Consider the following 22,857-nt stretch of genomic DNA (forward strand, 5'->3'; position numbering starts at 1 on the left):
CTTTAAGAAAGACGTGGACAAACCGGAGAGAGTCCAGAGGGGAGCAACGAAAGTGATCAAAGGTTCAGAAAGCCTGACCTATGAGAAATGGTTAAAGAAAGTGGGCAGAAAGGAAAGCTGGGGGTATGGGAGGGGAGGACTTGATAACAGTCTTCAAGTTATGTTAAAGGTTGGTACAAAGAGAATGGTGATCAATTGTGCTCCATCTTCCCTGGGGGTAGAACAAGAAATACAGGGCTTAATCTGCAGCAAGGGAGATATAGGTTCAATACAGTATTAGGAAAAACAACGAGGAGTACTTGGGGCACCTTAGAGACTAACCAATTTATTTGGGCATAAGCTTTCGTGGGCTAAAACCCACATCAGATGCAAGGAGTGGAAAATACAGTAGGCAAGTATAAATACACAGCACATGAAAAGATGGGAGTTGCCTTACCAAGTAGGGGGTCAATGCTAGTATTAGGAAAAACTTTCTAACTCAAAGGGTAGCTAAGCTCTGGAACAGGTGTCCAAGGCTGGTTGTGGAATCCCCATGGAGGTTTTGAAGAACCGGTTGGACAAACACCTGTCAGGGCTGATCTAGGTTTAATGGTCCTGCCTTTGCGCAGATGACCTCTTGAGATCTCTTCCAGCCTTCTATGATTGTACAGATGGGGAACTGAGAGCCTAAGTGATTGTCTGTGGTCCCTGTGGCTGAGCAAGGAATTGAAACTGGGTCTCCCACAGCCTAGGCCAAAACACTATCCACCGCACCACCCTTCCTCTCCCTCCCTGTCCCAGCCCCACTGTCTTTTCACCCTTCTTTCCCAAGAATGGCACTCAGGGAGTGGTTCTGTTTGTACGTCAGCACACAGGTGCCTGGTCCCACTTACATCCTCGCTGCTGTCGTTGTCCTTGACCAGGTAGCCCTCGTCATAGATCTGACCGCCCTGCTCGGCGTAGAAGCAGCTCTTGTCCAGCACTATGCCACACTCCTGGCCCGTGGATACTTCCTCCACAAACCTCTTCTCCCTGCGGATTGCTTGCACAGTGGCCACTGGGCTCTCAAACTCTGTCGCCGGTGGGAGAGGCAAGGTCAGTGAGACGACAATCCCAGCCATTTACACATAGCCATAGACACACATGCCCAGCAGCCACTTCTGGAGTGCTGGAGCGGTTGCTTAACAGTTTAAGACAAGATGTGAAGGAAGAACACTGAGTGGAACCTGCAGTGGGACATTTAGCTGGGGTGGGGAAATCGCTGGGGTGGTCAGCTCTGTGGGGCAGGGGCTGCCTTTGTGTTGTGTCCGTACGGCACAGAGCACAACGGGGCCCTGATCCATGACCAGGGCGCCTCAGGGAGCAGGCCCAGGGCTCAGTAATGGACCAAGATACCGGGGAATCCAGGGATGCCCAGATACAAAGCTGGGGTGAAAAGGAACCACTAGGGGGTCCCAATGATCAGGCAGGGAGCGTATGAGCTGGACAGTCCCTAGAGCAGCCAGAGAAATCGGTTCCCTTTAAAAGGTTTCCGTGTCTCCAAACAGTCAGTGTCTTCTCCTGCCAGGCAGTGGATTTGCCCCTCTGATTTGCACTATCCTCCACCTGCCTCTGTTGGCAGCTGTCAGCCCGCCATGGTTCTCTCTCCTCCCTCAGCCCTAAAGGTTGCCAGCCAATCACCGGGCAGGCGTGAGATGCAGGAAGACACAAAGGCACCTTCGCTGCAAGCTACGGCAGAGTCCACAGACTAGCCTCCAGGCCTGACCCCATGCAAGACCCACGAAGCGAGGCTAGGAGCAGGGGAACCATCTGGAGGACACTTTGTCACATACCGTAGACACCACTGGGATCCGACGTGTAGTTGTATTTAGGCGAGTCGTCGGTCACCTCCAGTCCCCGGGTGCGGAGCTCTTCAATAGCATAGATGTCCAGCATGATGAGGTCTTCCGCCCCATCTCCCTTGCCCTGAGACTTCAGCTGAGAATGGCAACGGGTGGAAGCGTTAGGGGCAGGGAGAAGATCCCTTAGCACTGCCATAGGGATCCAATCCTTGTGCATCAGCTGGTTGGGCTTTAGCAGCACATGCAGGGCTGGAGGCATGACTGGGGCAGAAGGGACACCCGACATCGTGGGCCAAGTCTAGTCTATGCTGTAGCCCTGCATCAAACACACCGATATTCACAGCTTTCCTCATTCACAGCGAGTCTGCCAAGAAACTGAGGAGGCAAGAATCCAGTGGGATGGCAGGGATCCACGTTCTGTCCCCCTGAAGGCCACCAGGTGAAGGATGCTCTGAAGCAGGATGACTGGCAGCACGACAGCCATGACAGCACTTCAGTAGCAATCCCATCCACCCACTGTGGGGCGCTCCCTGCACCGCTACTCAGCTATTGCTAAAGGGGGGGCTAGCGAGAGTTCTGCTCATCCCGCGCCTGCTCTACTGCAAGTCAGCTGCAATGCAAAGCAGCCAAGCTGTGAATCCAATACTGCACTGGCTGTGCAGGACCCACAGTGCCTAGCTCTGCGCTACTGAAGCACCTAGAAGGTGCTCAGCGGGTAGCATGAAGAACACAGCTGGATTTGTAGGAGCTTTGTCTACACTAGTGATTGGGGGCGGGGGGCTCCCCGTTTCTCTGGCCCTGGTGCAGCTTCCATGCTGATTCCAATGACGGGACCACAGGTCTAGGCAGAGCGCTAGGGTTCTAACCATCAGATAGCTCAGCTGCATTCAGAGCATGCCTAGATCACACAGCATGGCCTGAAGCCTGCCTACACCAGTGCTCCCCACAAGCAAGGCTGCACCAGCCTACAGTAACGGGGGGAGGGGGAGAGAGTCTCTTAGAAACTCTCCTGTAAATAAGGCCTATTACTATAGGGTAGATTAAAACCAGGGCATCTTGGATCTAGTCTCAGGATGAGGGTGCATGGAGCACTCTTGCACTGGACGTTGTAGAACCGAGGTGCAGTAAGTTTCCCCTTTCCCCCCCTTCATGCAGAGACAGGCGCTGGCAGGATGATCCAGGTGTCTTCCCAGTCCCATAAATGCAGCATTACGTGGCATGAGTCCCAGATCCATGTAGAGCAGTGGTTCACAACCAGGGGCCGACGAGCTAATTTCAGAGGGTCCCCGAACCCCGGTGCCCTATAAGGCAGAAGTCCCGAGCTCCAGTACCTTCAGGGCAGAAGCCTGGAGGCCTCGCCCCCTCCTGCTGGGTCTGGAGTTTTTAATAGCATGTTGGGGGGCCTCAGAAAGTAAGTTTGAGAACCCAGACCTAGAGACCCATCTACACAGAGATTGCTGTTGGCTACACCCCCACTGTTATTCCTCTGTTGAAGAAGTCTTAGCCCAGCCTACAGAAATCTAATCAGTGAGTCTGCTTCAGGCAGCAATGGGATGAACACAAGAGGGCATATTTTCAGAAGAACCTGTGACGTGGGACAGATAGAGCCCAAGGGGGACACAGGCCAGGGCAGATGAAAGGCAGGTTTCCCATAACCTCACAGAGGAGGAGGTTTGGAGTCTGTGTGGACAACATGGTGCTCCCGATTGCTGAGATCACGAGAAAGAAGGAAGGAAAGCCACACGACATCTGCACAGCCCCCCGTGAAGGTTTGTGATAGCAGGGCTGATTCTCATGCAACCTGCTCACTGTTTACTTCCGGGAATTCAGCCTTCAGGAGGGCAGTGGGGAAAAAAGCTCCATGAGAGCTGGCAAGGAGCTAGGCACCCTGGTAGGAGGCAGAGGTGCCCAGTGTTTCTCCATGCAAATGAGGCTGCACCCTCAGGATCTGCCCTCCAGCCAGACTTCCTGTGCTTTGCCCCAGCCTGCCCCAGGACCCAGCAACATGGCCCAGGGTGCTCAGAGTCAGGTTTCCTAGGAGACGCCCTGTTGTAAAGGCGCAGAGTGTTGTCCCTTTAAACCACTAACAAAGGAGTCCTCCCACACCTGTGCCCCCACCTGCTCCTTGTAGTAGGGTCAACGCAGAGGGGCTGGTCTTTACCTGAGCCATCTTCCGCTCTTCCTCGAAGCCTTCCATGTCCACAGTGAGGCCCTTCTCCTCGGCAATGAGTCCAGTGAGATCCACGGGGAAACCATAGGTGTCGTATAACAGCCAGGCAGTGTCCCCTTGAGAGAAGAAACAGATCAGTCAGGTCTCCCACTGCTCCTCCATCAGAACCCTCCCACCTGGAGAAAACCAGCTCCCAAAGGGCCTGGGACACTTCCTCAGCTAACGGGGAAGCCTACGAGACTCGGCAGTGGACCTTGGAGATATGCCTGGCTAATGGGCACTGCCAGTCAGCGGTCACAGTGCCGGGGTCACAGCCTGCAGGACACCCGTAGGTGGATCTCAGTCCAGTCCCTAGCAGACAGCTGTCCACAGTAAGATGTCGCCACCCACCAGAACAGGAACCAATTGTTGGCAGCCGCATCAGAGAGCCCAAGGACTGAACAGGCCATGGAGACGGGATCATCTTGTAGGTCACAGGTGAGCCCGTGGCAGGATGGTGCCCGGGGGGGCTCACTCTGCAGCTGCCCCCGCTGTGATAGAGGGCTTCAGTCTCCAGTACCATCAATCTGACACCTTTCACCCTGCTAAATTCACAGGCAGCCCAGCTGAGCCCTGAACGACTCAGTAGCAGATTTCCACCGGACACAGCTGGTGTGTCGGGGCAGGAGGATTCCCTGGAAGCCTCATTCAGCATGAAAGGAGTGAAAACAAACCTTACCAGGGATCGTTTTACTGCCTCCCAAGCTCTGGATCTTCCTGTCCAGGATGCGGCGCCCTCTACTGAGCGTTTTCAGGAACTGAACCTCTTCTTCATTGATGATATCCTTCACCATATACGGGTCCTTCTTTAGCTCGGGGAACGCGTCGCCCTGCAGACACAGAAGTAGCCGCCATTAAGAGCAGAGATCAGCATCAGACAGTGGATGGAGTCTCCAACCATGCACAACCTTGGAGTCTCATGCAGTTACTGTGCAGCAAAGGGACCTACCAGCGACTGCACCACGACGTCGACCAGTGAGGCGAAGAAGCCCTTGGGGGCATTGAGCTTCTCGTGGGAATAGCGCACGGCCCGCCGGAGAATCCTTCTCAGAACATACCTGCAGGAACAGCGCAGAGAAAGGGGATCCTCACTCCGATGTTACACCCCTCTCCCCTCCTGCCAGTGGGATCCACCAGCAGCTAACCATGGGCAATGCGACTGAGGGCCTCTTTCTCAGCTCCTCCCACCTAGTTTTGGAATCCACGCCCTCAGCTCCTGTGGGTGGGAGATGAGGTGCGCTGGAAGAGTGTGGGAAGCAGGACTAGAACAGCAGAGGGGCTAGGTGTCAGGACTGAGGGGCATCAGCACAGCTGGGAGAGACACGAACATGCGCCAGGCTGCATCAGAGCCTAGGTCCATCAGAGGAAGGTGTAAAATCCCTACAGTAATAGATGGGAGATAATCTGCCCTCTATTAGTTAGAGCCTAGCTTCCGCCCAGCAGCATAAGGTTTCACATCCCGTCCCAAAATGTTGGGATCAGTAATTATGATCACTCTGGCTATTCTTGATATCTGTATAAGTGTCCAATGCCTTTTTGAACCTTGCTAAATTCTTGGCCTCACAGACTTCCTGTGTTCATGAGTTCCACAGTCTAATTATGCACTGCGTAGAAAAATATTTCCTTCTATTAGTATTGAATTTTCTTCCTTTTAATTTTATTCAATGTCCCCTTGTTCTTGTGTTATGAGACACAGACACCAGAACTACTGGATCTACCTTCTCTAGAACAGTCAGTATTTTCCATACTTCTACTGCATCCCCTTTGCTCTCTCTCTTTGCTCAGGTAACAATCCCAGTTTTTCCAATCACTCGTCACATGAGAGTTTTTCCAGGCCATTGATCATTCTCATCACTCTTCTCTGACCACCTCTCTAGTTCTGCAATGAGATAGGGTGACCAGTGACAGACAAGACCACACCTTTCATTTACATCAAGGCATTTTACTACTTTCAGTGTTATTCTCCACCCCATTCCTGACATCCTAAGTCTCACTGCTTTGACACCCAGGTCCCTTTCTAGGGTTGATCCATCTATGAAGTTTACCTCCTTTATTTTTAGCTTTGGGGCCTTTTTGACTAACCTTCACATTTTACTGAAATCTCCCTTTCTAAAGGTTAATGATGCTGTGTCCCTTTCTGCAGCCTACCCGCCCCTTGGATATCAACACTGATTATATTGTGGTCACTGTTTGAGTGGCTCAACTCCTCTCCCTTCTTGAACTGGTGCCTGTGCATTCACTTAAAGCCGAGTTAAGAACGACCTCTCCTCTTGTGCTCTAGAACTAGCTGACCCAATGGGGCCAAGCTGGAATATTTGACCATTTCACATGGTTAGTGGGGGTCTCCAATTACTACCATGTTGTTCGATTTTCCTACCTCTGATCTCTCACCACTGCGCTCACTCAATCTCCTTTACTTGACACAGAGGCCTGCAGTATAGCCCTATTCATATATTTACATCCTTACAGCTTGGGAACTGCCTCCCTGTAGAGCAGCTGCACGTCAGCATTGAGGGACATTGGCCGAAGTGTGTGTGGCAAGCCCAGAGCTGGAATAGCAGGGGCAGAGCTGAACCTCAGGACCGAGATGCACTGGCAGCACTGGGTGGAAAGTCTGCACAGCACTTACCCAAACCACAATAAGCCTGGCTCCAAGCCCTGCTATTGATCCCTTCCAGCCTTCTCAGTTACAAGGAAACAGGGCCTTGCATGTGCGGGTGGTTCAAATGCGGGATCTCCAGATGCCCAAAGGAGTGAGAAGACCCTCACTGCACCCAAAGCAAAGGGGGACATCACACCACCTCTGTTTCCAAGATCAAGATGTCAATGGCTGTAAGTTTCACCTGCCTCTAAATGGTGGAATTTCATCATCGCCATGACTGAATTGCAGCCTCTGGACACACACATCCGCAGTAACGCCACTCTGGCTTCCTCCCCGGTTCAGTAATGCACAGTTGTGCCACATGCACTCTTACCCTCTGCCAGTGTTGTCAGGTCTCCCTCCATCAGCAAGAGCCACGGTGATAGTTCGGGCGTGGTCTGCCAGGACTCGGTATGCCATGTCTATACCGTCTACATCCTCAGCACCAACCTTCCCTGTGTATGGCCTGGCCCCAGTGCCCTAGGCAGAGAGAGGAGACAGTGGGTATGGAGAACCTTGCTGCCTTGTCTGATTAGAGAGAGACACACACATATGGTTAGAGACATGGCTCTGCTCGGCAGCATGGCTTGGATGACCCAAGTCCACGGCTGGCCTTGCTCTCCTTGCTCAGGGCCAGTGGAGGCTGGGAATGTTATGGAGGCACCACACTCCTGTGGATGGGAGGAGGTTACCTCGCTGCCTCCCCCCGCCCCCCCCCCGGAATAGAGGTTGAGTGGCTCTGGAAGGAGCCAAGCTCAGCTCTCCCTGATCAGAAGGACACGCTGGGCACACGCAAAATGAAACTGCTTGGTTCCAGCATTCAGACAGAGCCCAGGTCAGCGAAGGCAGAGACCGGATTTGGAGTGACAGCTGGGACAGGGGCACGGCTGGTTTTGCTATGTTGGGTCACAGACTCCAGCCAGGCATAACCAATACAACCAACAAGTCTTTCCCCCAAGCAGTTTCACTGCAGTCCCCATTCCATTTACCACGCTCTGTTGCTGCTTTCAGGGCCTGGCTTCTTCCTTCACTGACAAAGCCAGAGAGTGTTCAGGCAAAGCCGCCTTAAAGGCGACCTGTAAAGAGAAACGTGTTTGTGGCCCTCTCTTTGTTCTTTTATGGTCGATGGAGATGGCCTGGGAAGGCTTTTCAGAAACAAGCCCCCAAAATGCAGCTTTTCTGACTGTTTTTTTTAATATTCAAAATATTGATCCTGTCAACTCATTGGCAGAAAGGACTCTGTGGACAACTGGGAGACTGGTAGGATGAGGATATCAGAAACCCCCAGTAAGTGAAAGCCTACTGGGGAAGGGATTTTTATCAGACTGTGAAACCCATGTGTTAACATCTAGTCAATTCCAACGTTTGAGAACCATTCAGGAGAAAGGATGTCTTCGTTAAAGATTCAACACCCCTCACCCCCACCCCCACCCCAAGGGCTAAGATTGCTCCCAATCCACAATTCAGAGTCTTCCAGCAAAATCAAGATGATCACATGGATATTCCGAATGAGAAAAGCAAGCAGAAAAACAACTCTTTTTGAAAAAAAATCTTTTCAGGCTTTATGTATCCATCAAAAAGGAGCATAAATCCACCCGCTTCTGCTGCACACCTTTCAGACACCACCCAGCAGGCCAGCATACAGAGATGGATTATAAAAGTCAAGCTACATAGCCCGGCAAGCCTTGGAGCAGGGGGTTTTAAGTAAGGCAGGTGACCGGCTGCTGAAGTTTGGCTTTGGACCTAGTTTCACCACCTAGATCCCCACATTGGGTCCCCACAGTGTCTTTCCAGTTGAGAAGAGCTGGATGTGGCACCCTCCAGAGCACAATGAGACTTCCCCAAGTGCTTAGACAGGGTCGGGGAGAGTAATCAAAAGGAGAGGTGGGGCATCCTCTCCACCAAGACTCCCAAAGGAGGGACATGCTGCTTCTACAAAGTTCCCAGCCTCTGCTGGCCCAGAGCATGACAAATGGAGCTTGGCCCTGAACACGGAGCTGTGCCATCTCAAGCCTACTGATCAGGTCCGTTTGTTTAAAATGGAAGTCCCTTTGAGTCAGGCTTTCTAGGGCTCTGAAAATCTCTTAGTGCAGTTAGAAAGCTTGCAAAAGGAAGGCAGCTATAGAGGGGCGGGCGGTGTCTCCTACTTTCAAAGACGACCAAATGGTTCATGGTCAGCACATCTCACATGCTCTTCCCAGATTCACTCCTAAAGCAGCAGCTACGGAATAGTCTAGTCTTCTACCCTTGCCAAGGTACAAATCTGCAAGCCAAGCGCTTTTAGGTTCATGACAGGTCGTTCTCACAGCTGCTAGGAAGTCACCATGGTCCCATCCTCTGGGACAGCTTCCCTGACTGCACGGTGCCATGCACACCTATGAGGCTATGCATAACAGGGGAAGCAGATACATTTTGATCAGGTTCAATGGCCCAGTCATGGATCTGTACCTTCTGGATGGCTTCAAAGTAGGGGATGAAGAGATCAGTGTCATAGTTGGACATCTTGTTTTGCAGCACAGACACCAGCCTTTCCAGACCCAACCCAGTATCAATGTTCTTCTTGGGAAGAGGTTTCAGGGTCCCGTCAGCCTCTCTGCCCAACCCCAGGGAGAAAGACAAACAGTCGTTGAATGGGTTGCTGCAGGGAGGTTGCCATCTCTTCCCTCATCCCCACATGACTTTAAATGATCCCATTGGTCTTATGAGGCAGGCATACACATGGGCCCCTGGGAGCCTTAATAAGAGGGTAATTAACAAGACACTCAAGAGCAAACTAGAACCAGCATAAACAAATCCTCCCTCACCCCAGAAAAATGGGCTGAATAAGTGTCCGCTGCCTCCCGTATATGGGGGTCGGGGGGAGCACCACCAAAGTCACAGGCCAGTGGCGGAATGGCCCTCCTTCCAGAGCTAGAACGAGGGAAAGGTCAGCAGCCTCAACCCCACTGATCAGGGGCTGTGATGGGAGATGGCACAGACGTGAGCCCGGTGTTCGGTCTGAAGGACTCTCACTGAATGACAGGCAGCTTGCAGAGCCTCCGAGCAGCTGTGCTGACACATTCTGCTCTCACTGCTCCATGACAGTCCTTTCACTCAGTAGCTGGGCTTGGTTATTTGTTCCCAATGGCTGCTTGGGCAGGATGGTTAACACACAAAATACGCTGTACCAAGTGACATGGGGCGCTGAGAGTGCAGCTTATCTGCGCGGGTGTGGAGGGTGAAGAAAGAGGAGTTTTAATGGGGCCCCCCTGTGCCTGACGAGGAACAGCAGTGGCAGGAGCTAGTCACGGGGCATAGGTGTTACCTCCCACTGTTTTTCTCTGTGTAACAGCAGATGAACTACAACCTCCCTCCTCCTAAATCCCAAATTTCACAATTTAACCATATTCCCCCAACACCCATCGGGGGCAGCTCAGAAGCCAGCTGTGGGGTTGGCGAGAACAGTTCACACTGGAGGGTGGAGGCTCCCGGTGCTGCGGCTTTCCAGAGCTGTCTTTTTACTAGAGTGAAGTGCTCATTCTCCATCAAACAAGAAATGTGTGGAGGGGGCAGGCTCTTGGCTCACCTGTTAAACTGTATGAACACCAGGTTCCAGATCTCCAAGACATTGGGGTCATCTTGATTGACGAGGTGCGCGGCATCCCTGTCCCCAATCCGGTCATAATGAATCTCACTGCAGGGGCCGCAGGGGCCTGTGTCTCCCATTTCCCAGAAGTTATCCTTCATGCTGCCAGGCAGGATCTTGCTCTCAGCCAGTCTGTACCAGGAAAGTGCCCGTTAAATTAGAGAGGTGAGAGCAAGACCTCCCCCAATTCAGGGGCAAACAAAGAAACCACCTTTTACTCGTTAAAACTCATTGAATGGGTTGGAAGAGCCCACAGGCTTTTGAGAGAGACCCAGCTGAGATCCTGCTTTCTAACACCTACCAGTTGGACTTCCCATCCTAGCAGGACCAAACAAGTGCCCCCCACCCAAACTGACACATTCACATTCTCTCATGGGGAGAGGCCTGTTGCACGGAGAATATTTTTAAGGTGCACCATGTGCTTTTAGAACGGAAAGTGATCAATTTTTTACAACCTTCTGTCCTCAGGGACGAGGCCCTAAAGGCTGCAGCTGGCCACTGGCCTTGGTTAGGCTTCATTAGAGGTTTTCTTCTGTGTAGAATGCCCAGGCTTTATTTAAACAAAGCTACAACGGGATGCACCTCAATCACTCCCTTTTCATAACGAGTGTCACCTCAAAGCACTTGGCTTTATGGCTCTGCCACCCAGAGAACATGATCTGTGATATGCTGCCTCGGTGAAGACCCACTGATGTGTGTCCATTGCCAAATAAGACATGCTGCATTTCCTTAAAATAAAATGCCATGTGAAGTAAATACCACCCACTGTTCCCACTGCAAAGTATATGGGATTTCAGCCAGCAATGTATCTTGGGCATGGTCATAAATTGGTTTCCATGTGGTTTCCGATTTCATTTCAGTGGTATAAGGCAGGGATGATTTAAATCACTAGTCAGGAAGACTCGATTTAATCATGGATTTCTACATAAAAGTGCATTCTTGTTGGTTGTTATAACCTTAATACATATTCTTCACAGGTAGAGGAACTTCATTAAAATATTCCCAAACTGCTGTCATTATAGGTTTTCCCTTCTAGTGAGAGAATGGTATGGTAGATCTCAAATCAATGAAGGCTACACTCAGAAAGGCCTTAAGACTTCTGGAATATACTGCTCAAACAGTTTCATTTTTGTTTCTACTGCCTGTCCCTCCCTTCTCAAATTTATCTCCAGACATCTTCTCCTTGTCCAGATCTATTTATCCCCCAACAATCTTCTATTCATTCAACTTTTTGAAACTTTGCACTTTTAGAGAGAGGGAAGGGATTGACTCCGTGTACACAAATTTGCAGAGGGACAGTAGGGTTGAGATCTGCTATTTCTCACCTCTATATATTATTTATTTAGGTCTTTAAAAACATTTTTGCTGTTAACAAGCATGTTATCTCTGGAGACAAATCCACAGTTTGAAAACTGCAAAACTAAGCATCTCTGATGGTATCTTCTAGACTGAGCACTGAGTCCCATTGGGTCGATAGAAAGATTAACCTAAATAATCTCTACAGCTGCCCCTGGAACCCCATAAAATTGGGTCCCTAATCCATGAACTGTTGGAACTGATTTACAAAACTTTTCTTAAACATTACATGAATATATTGTCTCATACTATAAAATTAGGATTTATGATCCCTGTTCCGTGATGAGAGATCTTTGAGCTATAATGTATCTTAATTAAAACTATCTTTAGATAGATTTTTCCCCTCAAAAAGCATTTTAATCAAAAAAATCCGATTTTTTTTTTGTTTTTTTTTTTTTTTTAAATAATTGATTTTTATTCACCCTGCTTTAAGGTTAATTCTTTCACGACAATGGCCCACTCTTGCTGATGGAAGAGAATTTGCACGTCCTGAGTCTGTCCAGTAATCCTGTGCTGAAAGGATTCAGCCTTCACAGGTGCATCTACGATCCCAGAGATCCCACTTCCTAGCTGGCAAGGGTTGCATGGTTAGGCAGGGTCAATGTTTTACTTGTTTCAATCTCTAATCGCCCAGGCTCAGGTGCCACTGGAAATCCAATCTGTGACTACAGAACAAAGCAGCAGCAGATCTCAGCTCTTGTAAAGGGCAGTAAATTAAATCATCACTAAATGGAAACTTCCCTTCCCCTCAAATTTCCCCAGCCTTCTCCCGTTCCAAACACCCATTCGAAAAGACAGATTTTGCAGCATGCCCTGGAAATCAGCAGATCCAGACTATTTCAGCCCAAGAAGAAAGCAATCCCCAAGTCACAGGCTCCTTGTGGAAAACACCAAGTCAGCAGCTCCCATTCTGGCAAGCCAAAGCAATTCCACCTCGAATGTTTTTGCTGAGCACTACTGCAGCAGGATGGCGCAGGAGTGCTCTGTCAGGCAAACGCATCCCAGGCCGTTTAGGGCTTTACCGATCACAGCCTACACCTTTAACTCCATCTGGAAACCAACAGGCAGCCAGGCCACGGAGCATCAGTGTCACGTGAGTCATCTCAGCAGGGAGGTCAAAGACTGACTGGGCTGTGGGGAGTGAATTATTTCTCACCCCATCAGGCTGTCCCTTTAGGGTGTGGTTTGGCTCACTGGTGAGACAACGTGAAGCTTATTCTGCCTCAACCATGGCATGGGCAAACAAGGGCCTCCAGGTGCCAAGGCTGCCAGGCCTGCACCTATCACCAGCACTGTTTTCATAAGAACAGTTATATTTTTAAATGCCCTTACCCCAAATCCCGCCAGATCTGTTTGCACTCAATGTCTGGCTCTAATCCGGCTGCCTCGTTGCCACCAAAGTAAGTAACATAGAGTCTTTCAATGGGGATGCCGAACTCGTTGGTGAGAAGGTCCAGAGCCAGTTTACAAGCCAGTTCCTGCACCAGGAAAGACAAGGTGAGTGAGGAAAAGCAAAAAGATCTTCTTACCCATACAACACAGCCCAACCCAGAGCAGACAGGGGTTGAAGGCACAAACTGTAATGCCTCAGAATAGGCTTTGCACATCACAAGTCTAAAGTAAACTGAATAGGAAGCACAGGGAACACAGAACACAGGAAACATCCTCTCACTGACTCCATTGCGTGCAAAAGAATTGAGGCCTGGAACCTACACAATGGATTGCCCCTCTCTCTAGACCCACTGCACATACCCCTTTGAACTGCCAGCTCTGCCAAACACCTGCCCCTCAGAACCTGAAATGAGCTGAAGTCTCAGACTTTTAGATAGCAAATAAGCTCAAAAACCGGAGTGCTTTAGCTAACAACAGCTGAAACAGGCAGGCCAATATTTGCAGGGGCCAGGAAATCCCCATACATCAATAAACTGAGCGTTCCCTGGATGGCTTCATACAATCAGCCAAAGAATAAAAAATTAACACTTAGCAGGTTCCATTGTGATTCTCTCTTTCCTCGTTGATTTTTGGTTCAACTGTTATTTTAATCACCTTGCTGCACTTTGATCAGCTTTATGAAGTTCCTTGGCACAGCATTAACTCTTGAACTAAGCCACTTGCAAGGACATCACACTTCCCCATTTTATGCTCCTATCTCCTCAGCAAGTCCTTCTCACTAACTCCGGCTTGCACCCAAAACATCCGCTGGAACCTTGCCTCCAAAGTTCTAATGCCTGCAGTCTGAGTCACCTACAAATGAAGGGCTGCAGAAAGTGCACTGGAAAATGATCGTTCTGGATGATAGCCTGCCTAGACGCTAAAAGCCTGATACAAGGATTTGCTTTGCCTTTCGTAGCCCACTGGACCAGGAGACTTTAATCCAATTTAAAAGTACTGGTTTATTTGTATTTTTTATTGATTCCCTATTATTATAAGAATGAATGTTGGTCACGCTACTGTAGTGCTAACAAGATGTTCAGATAGTGCTGTGTAAGAGGTCATAAAAGTACAGAGATTAGACAGACAAGAACAATTCTACAGAGAGCTTTTCACATGCGAAGTGCTTTACAAACGTTAGCTAATTAATCCTCTCAACATCCCTGGGAGGCTGGTAGGCAGCTATGGGCTTTTTCCACCTATAAGAGTCCCAAGTGCTTTACTATCCGATGCTCAGATACGTTCTTCTTCGTTTTTGCATTTTTACTTTCTATCCAATCAATGGCCCCACTGCTGTGAGGTGGTATACAGAATTTTCTGTCTTAGGCAACTGACTTATGCATCTTACTACCATGCTCAGGGGCTAATTGATCACCAGATTTGGGGTCGGGAAGGAATCTTCCCTCAGGTCAGATTGGCTGGGACCTTTAACCAACCCTCTAACAGGCATAGCCAACCTAATCAGTTCCCTGCCATCACAGGGAACATGGGCATTAGTGGCATCTTAGTCACTCCCATTCTCTGCAAGCAGCACACAATAGTCCTTGTGTTAGCCTCCCAAGGACTGGTTTAACTGAGGTCATTCGGCTCAATGTAGAGGTATTTGGGTGAAGTTTAGAGACCTGAAGGTCAGACTAAATGATCTGATGGTCCCTTCTGGCCTTAAACTTCAAGAAAGCTCCGCTTAGATTCCAGATCCCCATTGAGCTTGAAGCTTACCTTGAAGTAATCTCCAAATGACCAGGACCCCAGCATCTCAAAGAAGGTGTGGTGGTAGACGTCTTTCCCCACATCATCCAGGTCGTTGTGTTTGCCCCCAGCTCGGATGCACTTCTGGGTATTGGCGGCTCTGGTCAGTTTAGCCATGGGGTGGGAGGGATCAAGGGTATTGAGGAAAATGGGTTTGAACTGGGAGGAAATAGCAACAAGATGATTTAAACTTAAGAACTCACCTAGGCAGCGAGCACTCTGTGGGTCAGTATATGTGGGCCAATAAGAACATGCCCGATGCGTGTATTTAGAAATGCTGAGGTCGCCACTCCACCACACTAAGGCACCTTTCCATCACTCCTGCCAAACCAGGAGCAGTACTGGTGGACTCCCAGGGGTGCCGCATCCACCTGTCTGTGCCAAGGAGGACAATTATGCTCCCCCCTCACCCCAATTCAAATAAAAAGACTACCAATGTTTTTTTAAAAACATGATTTGTTTGCTTGGTGCTAAGCGCCTGTAGTCTTGTCCTGACTGCCTGGGTTCTTGGATCAGGCCCTAGTGACGCAATGACAGAATGGGAATGAGGAAAATGCGGCCTGGTGCACAGAACGGAAATGTCTCTGACGAGCCCTGTGTGTGTGAGCAAGACTCCCCTGAGAAGCAGGGAGCAGTCTGCACCTCCACCAAGGATTCCGTATGGGGAGGGAGGGAGGCTTTAAACACCAACCACAGCTTAGCAGAATCATTGTGGAGAAAAGCTGCCCAGGGATATGCTGATTTAGTACATCCCCCGGGTGCCATGGCCAGACTCCATTCCCAGCCAGGGATGCCCTGCTCTGCGCCCTTCAGAGTCCAGGGACATCTTATCTATAATCATCACATCACAGCACTGGGAGCCCACAGCCTGACAGGGGAACTGTTGGAGCAATTCAGGCCCATTATATCTCACCAGAATGAATTTCAGTGTGATAAGTACTACCCACAATTTATACACGGCTAAGCACCCCTCACTTCTTTGCTCCTGCAGAAAGCACAGGACAAGTACCAAAGTCACACAGTCCTGGGAGAGAGTCCTACCTGATTCATGCCAGCATTGGCAAAGAGCAGCGTAGCATCGTCCAAGGGGATAGTCGCAGATGAGTGGACATAGGTGTGCTGGTGCTCCTTGAAGAAATCAATGAACTTTTGCCGGATCTGCCTAGCTGACAGTGTAGTTTCCATCCTGAGATCACCACGCAAAGCTAGCAAAAGAAAAAAGAGAACGCAGATGGGTGAAGGACACATTCTACTCAGTTTAATGGGACAGTCATGAATAAGGATCCTGGGGAAGGGGCAACTGGGATGTAATTCACCCAATTCTTTTGTCTGGGTCTCATGAAAGTTCCGATTTTCAGATGTTAATTTCTAGTCTCACTTGTTTCCAGGAGTGTTGTGAGAGACTCACTGTGCCATACATGGTACTGGGCTAAAGGATCACAGATTCCACAGCTTTAAGGCAAAACATCCCCTCCAAACTTGTGTGGTGGATACCAAACCATTAAGTCAGATTGAGCTTGGCTCCTCTGGGGAGGGGCCCTGAGTCACAGACACAAAGGCCTGCAGTACTGGTGACTCTGTGTTGTGGCTCATGCATGCCATCCAACAAGGATCACATTGCCTCGCAAACACAATAGACAGAAAATGGATTTTAAGTGATCATTGCATGCTCTACAAACCCCGAGTCAGGGCTGGCAATTCAGTAATTCACTTAGCAGGAAAAAAGGGAACAGATTGTTATAGTTTAAAGAAATCCTAAACACCAGGATGAAAGGAAATCGGGACTTAAGGATACTGCACCAATCATCACTATCCTACAGCAAATTGACTCCCAGCCCTTCTCCCCAGAGAGCACTGGCAGCTTCATGCTGCAGTCCCTGAAAGTGTGTATGGGAGAACTGATAAGCAAGGTCTACTCCAGCTGCCAGGAGACAGCAGGCAGACGTAGGAAAGGGGTCTGAATGGCTTCTTTCTGGCTGCTTCTCCAGAACCACAGGAGCAGCAAAGGAACTAGCAGCATGATTGTCAGTGCAACACCCCTTCACCATTTCCACCCAGGCCCAGATTCACAAAGGCATGTAGGCACCTAGCTCCCATTCAATGTCTAAATATCTTAGAGGAGCTGAGTCTTGGAGTCCATTCTGGAACCCTCCAGAGGAACTGAGAGAGAAAAAGGTGTCCCATTTTCACAAACAGGAGACGGAGCAGACTCTGCCTGTCCACCACTCAAGTCATTAGAGCAGCAGCTGCTCTGACTGTCTCTGAGCAAGAAAGAGAAGGCTGGGGTTGGAAGCAAGGGGGAAAAAGTTACATTTAAAAAAAAAATCATTTTTGAAGTGCACTAAAACCCCTACTGGCATTTTAGCTGTCAGGCTGTTTCACTTCTCCCAGAGTGAGGATTTTGGCAAGAACCACCCATTTAGCAACTTGGCCAAAGGTCACATGCAGAGCAACGAATTGAACCCAGGAGTCCTGACTTCCAGTCCCCTGTTCTAACCAATACCCCTCATAGCATATGCAAATGGAAAACGGGCTATGCCATGTTAAGCAGGGCTAAGATGATGCAACAAGACCCCAAACAACTACAAATAGGGAAACAACCCCAAAGCACCTGGCATGGGCTACTACGAGAAGACCATTGGTCAGACCCAATACGGCCTTTACGTTTTTAAAGTACATTTAACATGCAGGCCCACCGGGCCTGACATTTGGGAGATCTGGTTTGAAATATTATAGGCAAAAAGCTGCACTCAGCTCTACTCCGGAATGCCATGGCCAGGGTAGTACCGGAGCCACGCCATGTGTGGCACTGATACAGGCTCCCTGTGTGCCAGGAGGTCCCGCGTCCCCGCGGCAGGTCTCCCCAGCCCTTCTGACGTGACATGGGGCGCCCACCCCTGCGCCCACGTGGCATGACTCCGAGGGCACATGGAGCCCCAGGCCCCGCCACCCTGAGCCAGACTCCCAGCATCCCCTGCGGCTGTAGCCCTAGAGCACCAACCCCAGGGGATGCTGGGAAAATGGCTCAGGAAATGGGGGCACCGTGGTAATGGGGGAGGGGGGACTGCTCCCTACCGGCACGATGTAGCCCAGTCCGGTCTCCCCTCCCCCGCCGCCAGAGCCAGAGCCAGCGCCAGCCCCCCCCGGCCTGCCAGGCGTTTACCTCCGCTCCGCACCGCCACCAGCAGCACCGCCGCGCCTCGCCGCGCAACCTAACCCGCTGCAACCTCCGCCCCGCCCCCACACCACCCTCGGCGCGGGCGCCGGCCAGCGATTGGTCTGTACCGCTGACAGTCACCCGCGGGGCCCTGGGGCGGCGGGTTTGTGACGTCACGTGGAAGGGGCGGTGAGGCGGCTGATGCAACGGCAGTGAAACGGCCTCTCGTGGGGGAGGGGACAGAGGGCCGCCNTGAAATCTTGGTCCAGTTGAAGTCAATAGCAAAAGTCCTATTGATTTCAGTGGGCTCAGGATTTCACCCACTATGTTTCATTTAGCTATGTTGCCACTGGGAAAAAAATTGCTCTATATACCTTTTAAATGACAATTGCACTAGAACTGCTATTAATTGACAAAATGTACAGTAATTGAACTCGTTTTGGTTAGTTTTTATTGTGTGGAAAAGCTGTTCCCTTCCCCTTCCCCAATCATGCACAATCCAAACTGAGGGCAGGTCTACACGTCAGACTTAACTCGATCTAACTTACGTCGCCCAGGGTGTGAAAAAGACACCCCCTGAGTGAGGGAAGTTACAGCGACGTAAGCGCTGTCCGCACCAGCCCTATGTTAGTGGGAGAGACTCTTCCGCCGATATATCTTCTGCCTCTCGCAGGGGTGGAGTAATTATGCTGCCAGGAGAGCGCACTCCCATTGGCATAGAGCGTCTTCACTAGACGCCCTACAGCAGCTGTGCCGACGTAGCGCTTCTACTGTAGACCTGCCCTCAGCTATCATCGTGAATTCAGAAATTGTGAAACAGGAGCAGAAAATAATTTGTACCAATATTGGGGGAGAGAAAGTTGGTGGCGAGAGGAGAGGAACAGGAGTGTAGTAAGAGATCCATATCCAGTGCATTGTCTGGGACAGATAAACTAATGTTAGGTAGGAATTTCAAAGAAGCCTTGGAAAGTTCCAGCCTTGGTCATTACTTGGACTGGTCTTATGAGTTTAAAAAAATGCATTCAGAAACTGATACAAAAATAAAATAGTTTGGCAAGTATTTCATGCTTACATCAAGTTTTTGACTGTAGCAATGCTCTCAAAATAGGAGACTTGTAAGCTGAAGGTAACCGTTTGCACAGCTCTAGAGCACTGTAAATTGTCAGACAAGTGCTTTGAGAGCCTTGAATTTGAAGCGCCCACATGTTGTTTTGTTATTAAAAATCCAGTAGATAATTGAGGAACATTTGTTTTTGCATTTATATATGAATGTATTGGAAGAAGATTGGGCAGTGAGTTTTGCTATATGAATGTTTAAAATATGATAGAAAAGTCCCCCAGTTACATTGCTGTGTTTTATGTAAATTGTGAACTCTTTCAGAGGGTTTTCCTATTTTTCTCTGTTTTTACAAATAAAAAAGGAAAAGTCTCACCGTTCTCTCAATCTATCGTCTGCTGTTTGTGTTCCATATCGCTCACGGTTACACCTGTTTTGCAGCTTTATATGTCTGTCTGTCTCTCTCTCAAAAAACAAACAAACAAAACCAATGGAGCCTACAGTACCGTCAAACTTTCTTTTTCTTTTAGTCTGTTCAAGTACTTACTGTTGTGTATTAATGTTTGTGCAGTTCTTTGGAATACTCTGATGTGGTATAGAGTATGAACATAATGAAGTGGAGAGCATTATTTAAAATATCCTAAATATGAAAAAAATATAATTACTAAATAAATATGCAACAGTTCAAACAGCAAAACTGAAGAAAACAAATAATCCAATAGGATGCTAGGCTGGAGTTAAAGTTTAATTTAACATTACTTATTTCCTCTTACTTAAGTGGGCTTTTCACTAATTAAGTGTCAATGGGGGTTACTTCTAGCACTGAGAAAAGTATTTTCCATTTCTTTAAAAGCTTGCTGTAGAGTCCTCTTTTTAGATGTTATTTTTCTTTCTTGCATGTCATCCATTAAAGATTAGCTGAGGCAGGGTGGAGCATGGAGAGATTATGAATGGCAGAACAACTCCTGTGGAATAATAATCAGGTTTTGATATTTAATGTTTCTTATTAACCTTTGGTACAAAGAGAAATCCAGGTTCCTGATAACTCATGGAGAAGATGAATTCAAGATCCTCTTCCAATTAAAGTGAAATAGGACCTATATTGGGCTTTAGCCAAAAGAACTCACTAGTTATCTACCCTTCTGTTTATAAACCTAAATACGTATGACATTCTACAGTTGTAAAAAGTATATAATGCATATACTTTCACAAATTATCCAGCTCTCTGTGTATAATTATTCATTGTGTATACAGCATACATAATTATTCCTTGGTTTTCTTGTCATTAATGTTGCATTATGCAGACCCACTTTCTAAATGTTTTATCAAAATGTGTCGTTATAAATAGTAAAATCTTTAAAAAGACAATAGTGTTTGAGTTATGAGGTTGGGAAAGTACACTGAGCTGTCGAAAGAACAGACAATGTAGATTTTTCTTTGCAACTCTGATGAAGAACTGTTGGCAACATAATGAATGTTTCACTTTAAAGTTTACTTTGAAATTATCAGAAATGTCAATAGTCTAAAAACAATATACAGGTCACAACTATCTAAAGTATAAAATTTGATTGGATGGAACAAGTTCAGTATTTTAGTTATTAAGCCATGGACGTTTTTGCTTTTATGTAAAAATAAATCCAGCATTTATTTCGGATAAGGCCCTGTTAAGTGAGTTTTTGCTCCATGATGCCAAGTAAACCGTATATATAAAAATTGTTTTTCCTTTACACACAAAATAAAGGACTTCAAATCATGTTCTTTTTAAGGAATAGCATGGATTAAACCCATTATAGTTGTTGAAGTATAACACACAAACATGACCATAATGTGCTTACATTTGTATACGTACCCATGTTACTTACCCATCTTTTTTTCATTAAAATAATGAAATAAAGCTATTCAGGAATCAAGAGTTATTCACAGAAAAAGGCTGAACAAGATTGCTGTTCAGTTTTTGAAAAGTCAGCTGTGTGGAATTCAGTATGTTGAAAGCAGAGGGATTAAATTTGTCCAAGGATTAGCTTTCACAAGAACCAGGTTAGGCAAGTCCTGTGGAGAGTCGGTATCTAAACCCACAAAAATTACTTTTTCTTTTTCACTAGCTTGGATCTGAGCACACAGTGAAACCATGGTACAGAGACACTTTTGATAACTGCCAACTATGTAGTTTTAGCCATCAGTGTGTTTACAGCATTGGAAATGTAGGAGCAGGTGAATACAACAAACTAAATATATATAGCCAACACAAAGCAATAAAAGTGTCAGTGTGTTTTATCTGTGTTTGTACAGATTGATTTATCTACAGAGTCACATTTATATGTAATAGCTTGTAGTCCGGTAACTCCTAGTACAGACCAGTCAAAAATGTTTTGCAATTTTTGTACATCAGCAATGTGCTTCTAATTTTTAGTTACATGACAAAATTTAAAATAAATTAATGGTAATTTTCAAAATTGCACTGAAGAACCTGGCCAAGTTGTCCGTTTCATAGCAGAACATTACAGATCATTAAAAAAAAAAAAGTAAGACATGGGAGCTTTGCCACTGAGTTCAATTAGAGCAGAACAGGGCCTTTAGGGTTAGAACATTCCAGGCTTATCAGCATTTTGCAATGTGTGTGGAGGCGGATTAACCGTACATTTTAATGACAGTCACAGCAATGTAATTACTCTGTTTCAGTTTAATTGACTGTTATAAGTTCAATTTCTAAAATAAGAAATTGGGGGTTAATGACTAGACTCAAACTTGAAAAAAGTCTGTCAATTTATTTTGATTTCTAAAGTAAATGAATAAAGAAAATATTTTTTTATTGGAAATTGTTGGCAAGTGTTTTTAAACAAATATCAATAGTACTGGCCCATCTAGAAATGGCAAAGACAGGCTCCAAAGCCTTCTCTGCCCAGAAGGGCAGGGCACCCCAATGCTGGGGGAGGTGCAAAGATGAAAAGGAAGGTGGTTCTTGGTGAAACCCTTCCCCATTTTTCTCCTTTCTTGCCCCATGCTTGCCCTCCTTCCAAAAACAAGTGTAAGCAGAGTCAGTATGAGCTCTACCCTGACATCTGGTGGTGAATTATGGCGAGCGTGGAAAAGAACTCCAGGGGCTGATCTTGTTTGCATAGGCACACCCGCCTGCCTAGCCTGGGACAACAGCAACTCAAAGTGGTTACTTTGGCTGGTGTGGGATCCCCAGTTTCTCTGTTATTGGGGCAGGAAGAATAAAGTGTTGTTACCCTGATTCTGTGAATCAAGGCCAGTGGAACTGTTGTATGACAGAGGGACTCACCAGTAACTAAGTAGCACTCGCTAGACAAGGGGCATGGGTTACAAAACCCAGTAAATTGAGAGAGGTTGGGGACAGGGATGTGTACCTGATAGTATGGGTGCCCTTTAAGGGCCTGGAACACCAATTGCACTACCTTCTCTCCACTGTTAAATAGCAGAGCTAAGTTTGCTTCCAAACTAGTTTCTAGCTAGATGTTGCTAAGCTGAATTCACTTTGGGCCAATGGTGCACCAGCACTGGGGCTCCCCTACTACAAGCTGAAATCACTAAAGGAGCTTAAATTGCTGAGCTGAGATCAGTGAGTACTGTGTTAACTAGTGTGGGAGCCTGAAGAAATATTGCTAAGCAGCTGGCAGAGCTGTGCAGTTTGTGGGACGGTTGGAGCAGCCCACGGAATGGGGAGCAGAGCAGTTTGCGGGGACGGCTGGAGGAGAGGAGAGGCGCGGTGCGGCTGGTAGAACAGAGCCATTTGTGGTAAAGGCTGCAGCAGAACTCCACGGAGAGGAGTTCTATATAGGTGGGGCAGTTGG

At 48.0% G+C, this 22,857-nt stretch overlaps 1 protein-coding gene across 1 annotated transcript in view; it reads right to left on the reverse strand.

The window, feature by feature from the left end:
• AARS1 (alanyl-tRNA synthetase 1) overlaps window positions 1-18,098 on the reverse strand; it is a 39,256-nt gene extending 21,158 nt beyond the window's left edge. The window contains exons 1-12 of the mRNA XM_034788359.1: window positions 17,995-18,098; window positions 15,873-16,036; window positions 14,802-14,990; window positions 12,984-13,129; window positions 10,236-10,427; window positions 9,119-9,263; window positions 7,005-7,150; window positions 4,979-5,087; window positions 4,709-4,859; window positions 3,982-4,106; window positions 1,812-1,956; window positions 873-1,051 (exon numbers count right to left, since the gene is read on the reverse strand). Of these exons, the coding sequence (XP_034644250.1) occupies window positions 873-1,051; window positions 1,812-1,956; window positions 3,982-4,106; window positions 4,709-4,859; window positions 4,979-5,087; window positions 7,005-7,150; window positions 9,119-9,263; window positions 10,236-10,427; window positions 12,984-13,129; window positions 14,802-14,990; window positions 15,873-16,016 (1,671 nt within the window). The 5' untranslated portion in view covers window positions 16,017-16,036; window positions 17,995-18,098. The remainder of the gene's footprint in view (window positions 1-872; window positions 1,052-1,811; window positions 1,957-3,981; window positions 4,107-4,708; window positions 4,860-4,978; window positions 5,088-7,004; window positions 7,151-9,118; window positions 9,264-10,235; window positions 10,428-12,983; window positions 13,130-14,801; window positions 14,991-15,872; window positions 16,037-17,994) is intronic.
• Window positions 18,099-22,857: the final 4,759 nt, after the last annotated feature.

Source organism: Trachemys scripta, chromosome 13 (assembly GCF_013100865.1).
Source record: "Trachemys scripta elegans isolate TJP31775 chromosome 13, CAS_Tse_1.0, whole genome shotgun sequence".
In the NCBI taxonomy this organism is placed as follows: Eukaryota; Metazoa; Chordata; order Testudines; family Emydidae; genus Trachemys; species Trachemys scripta.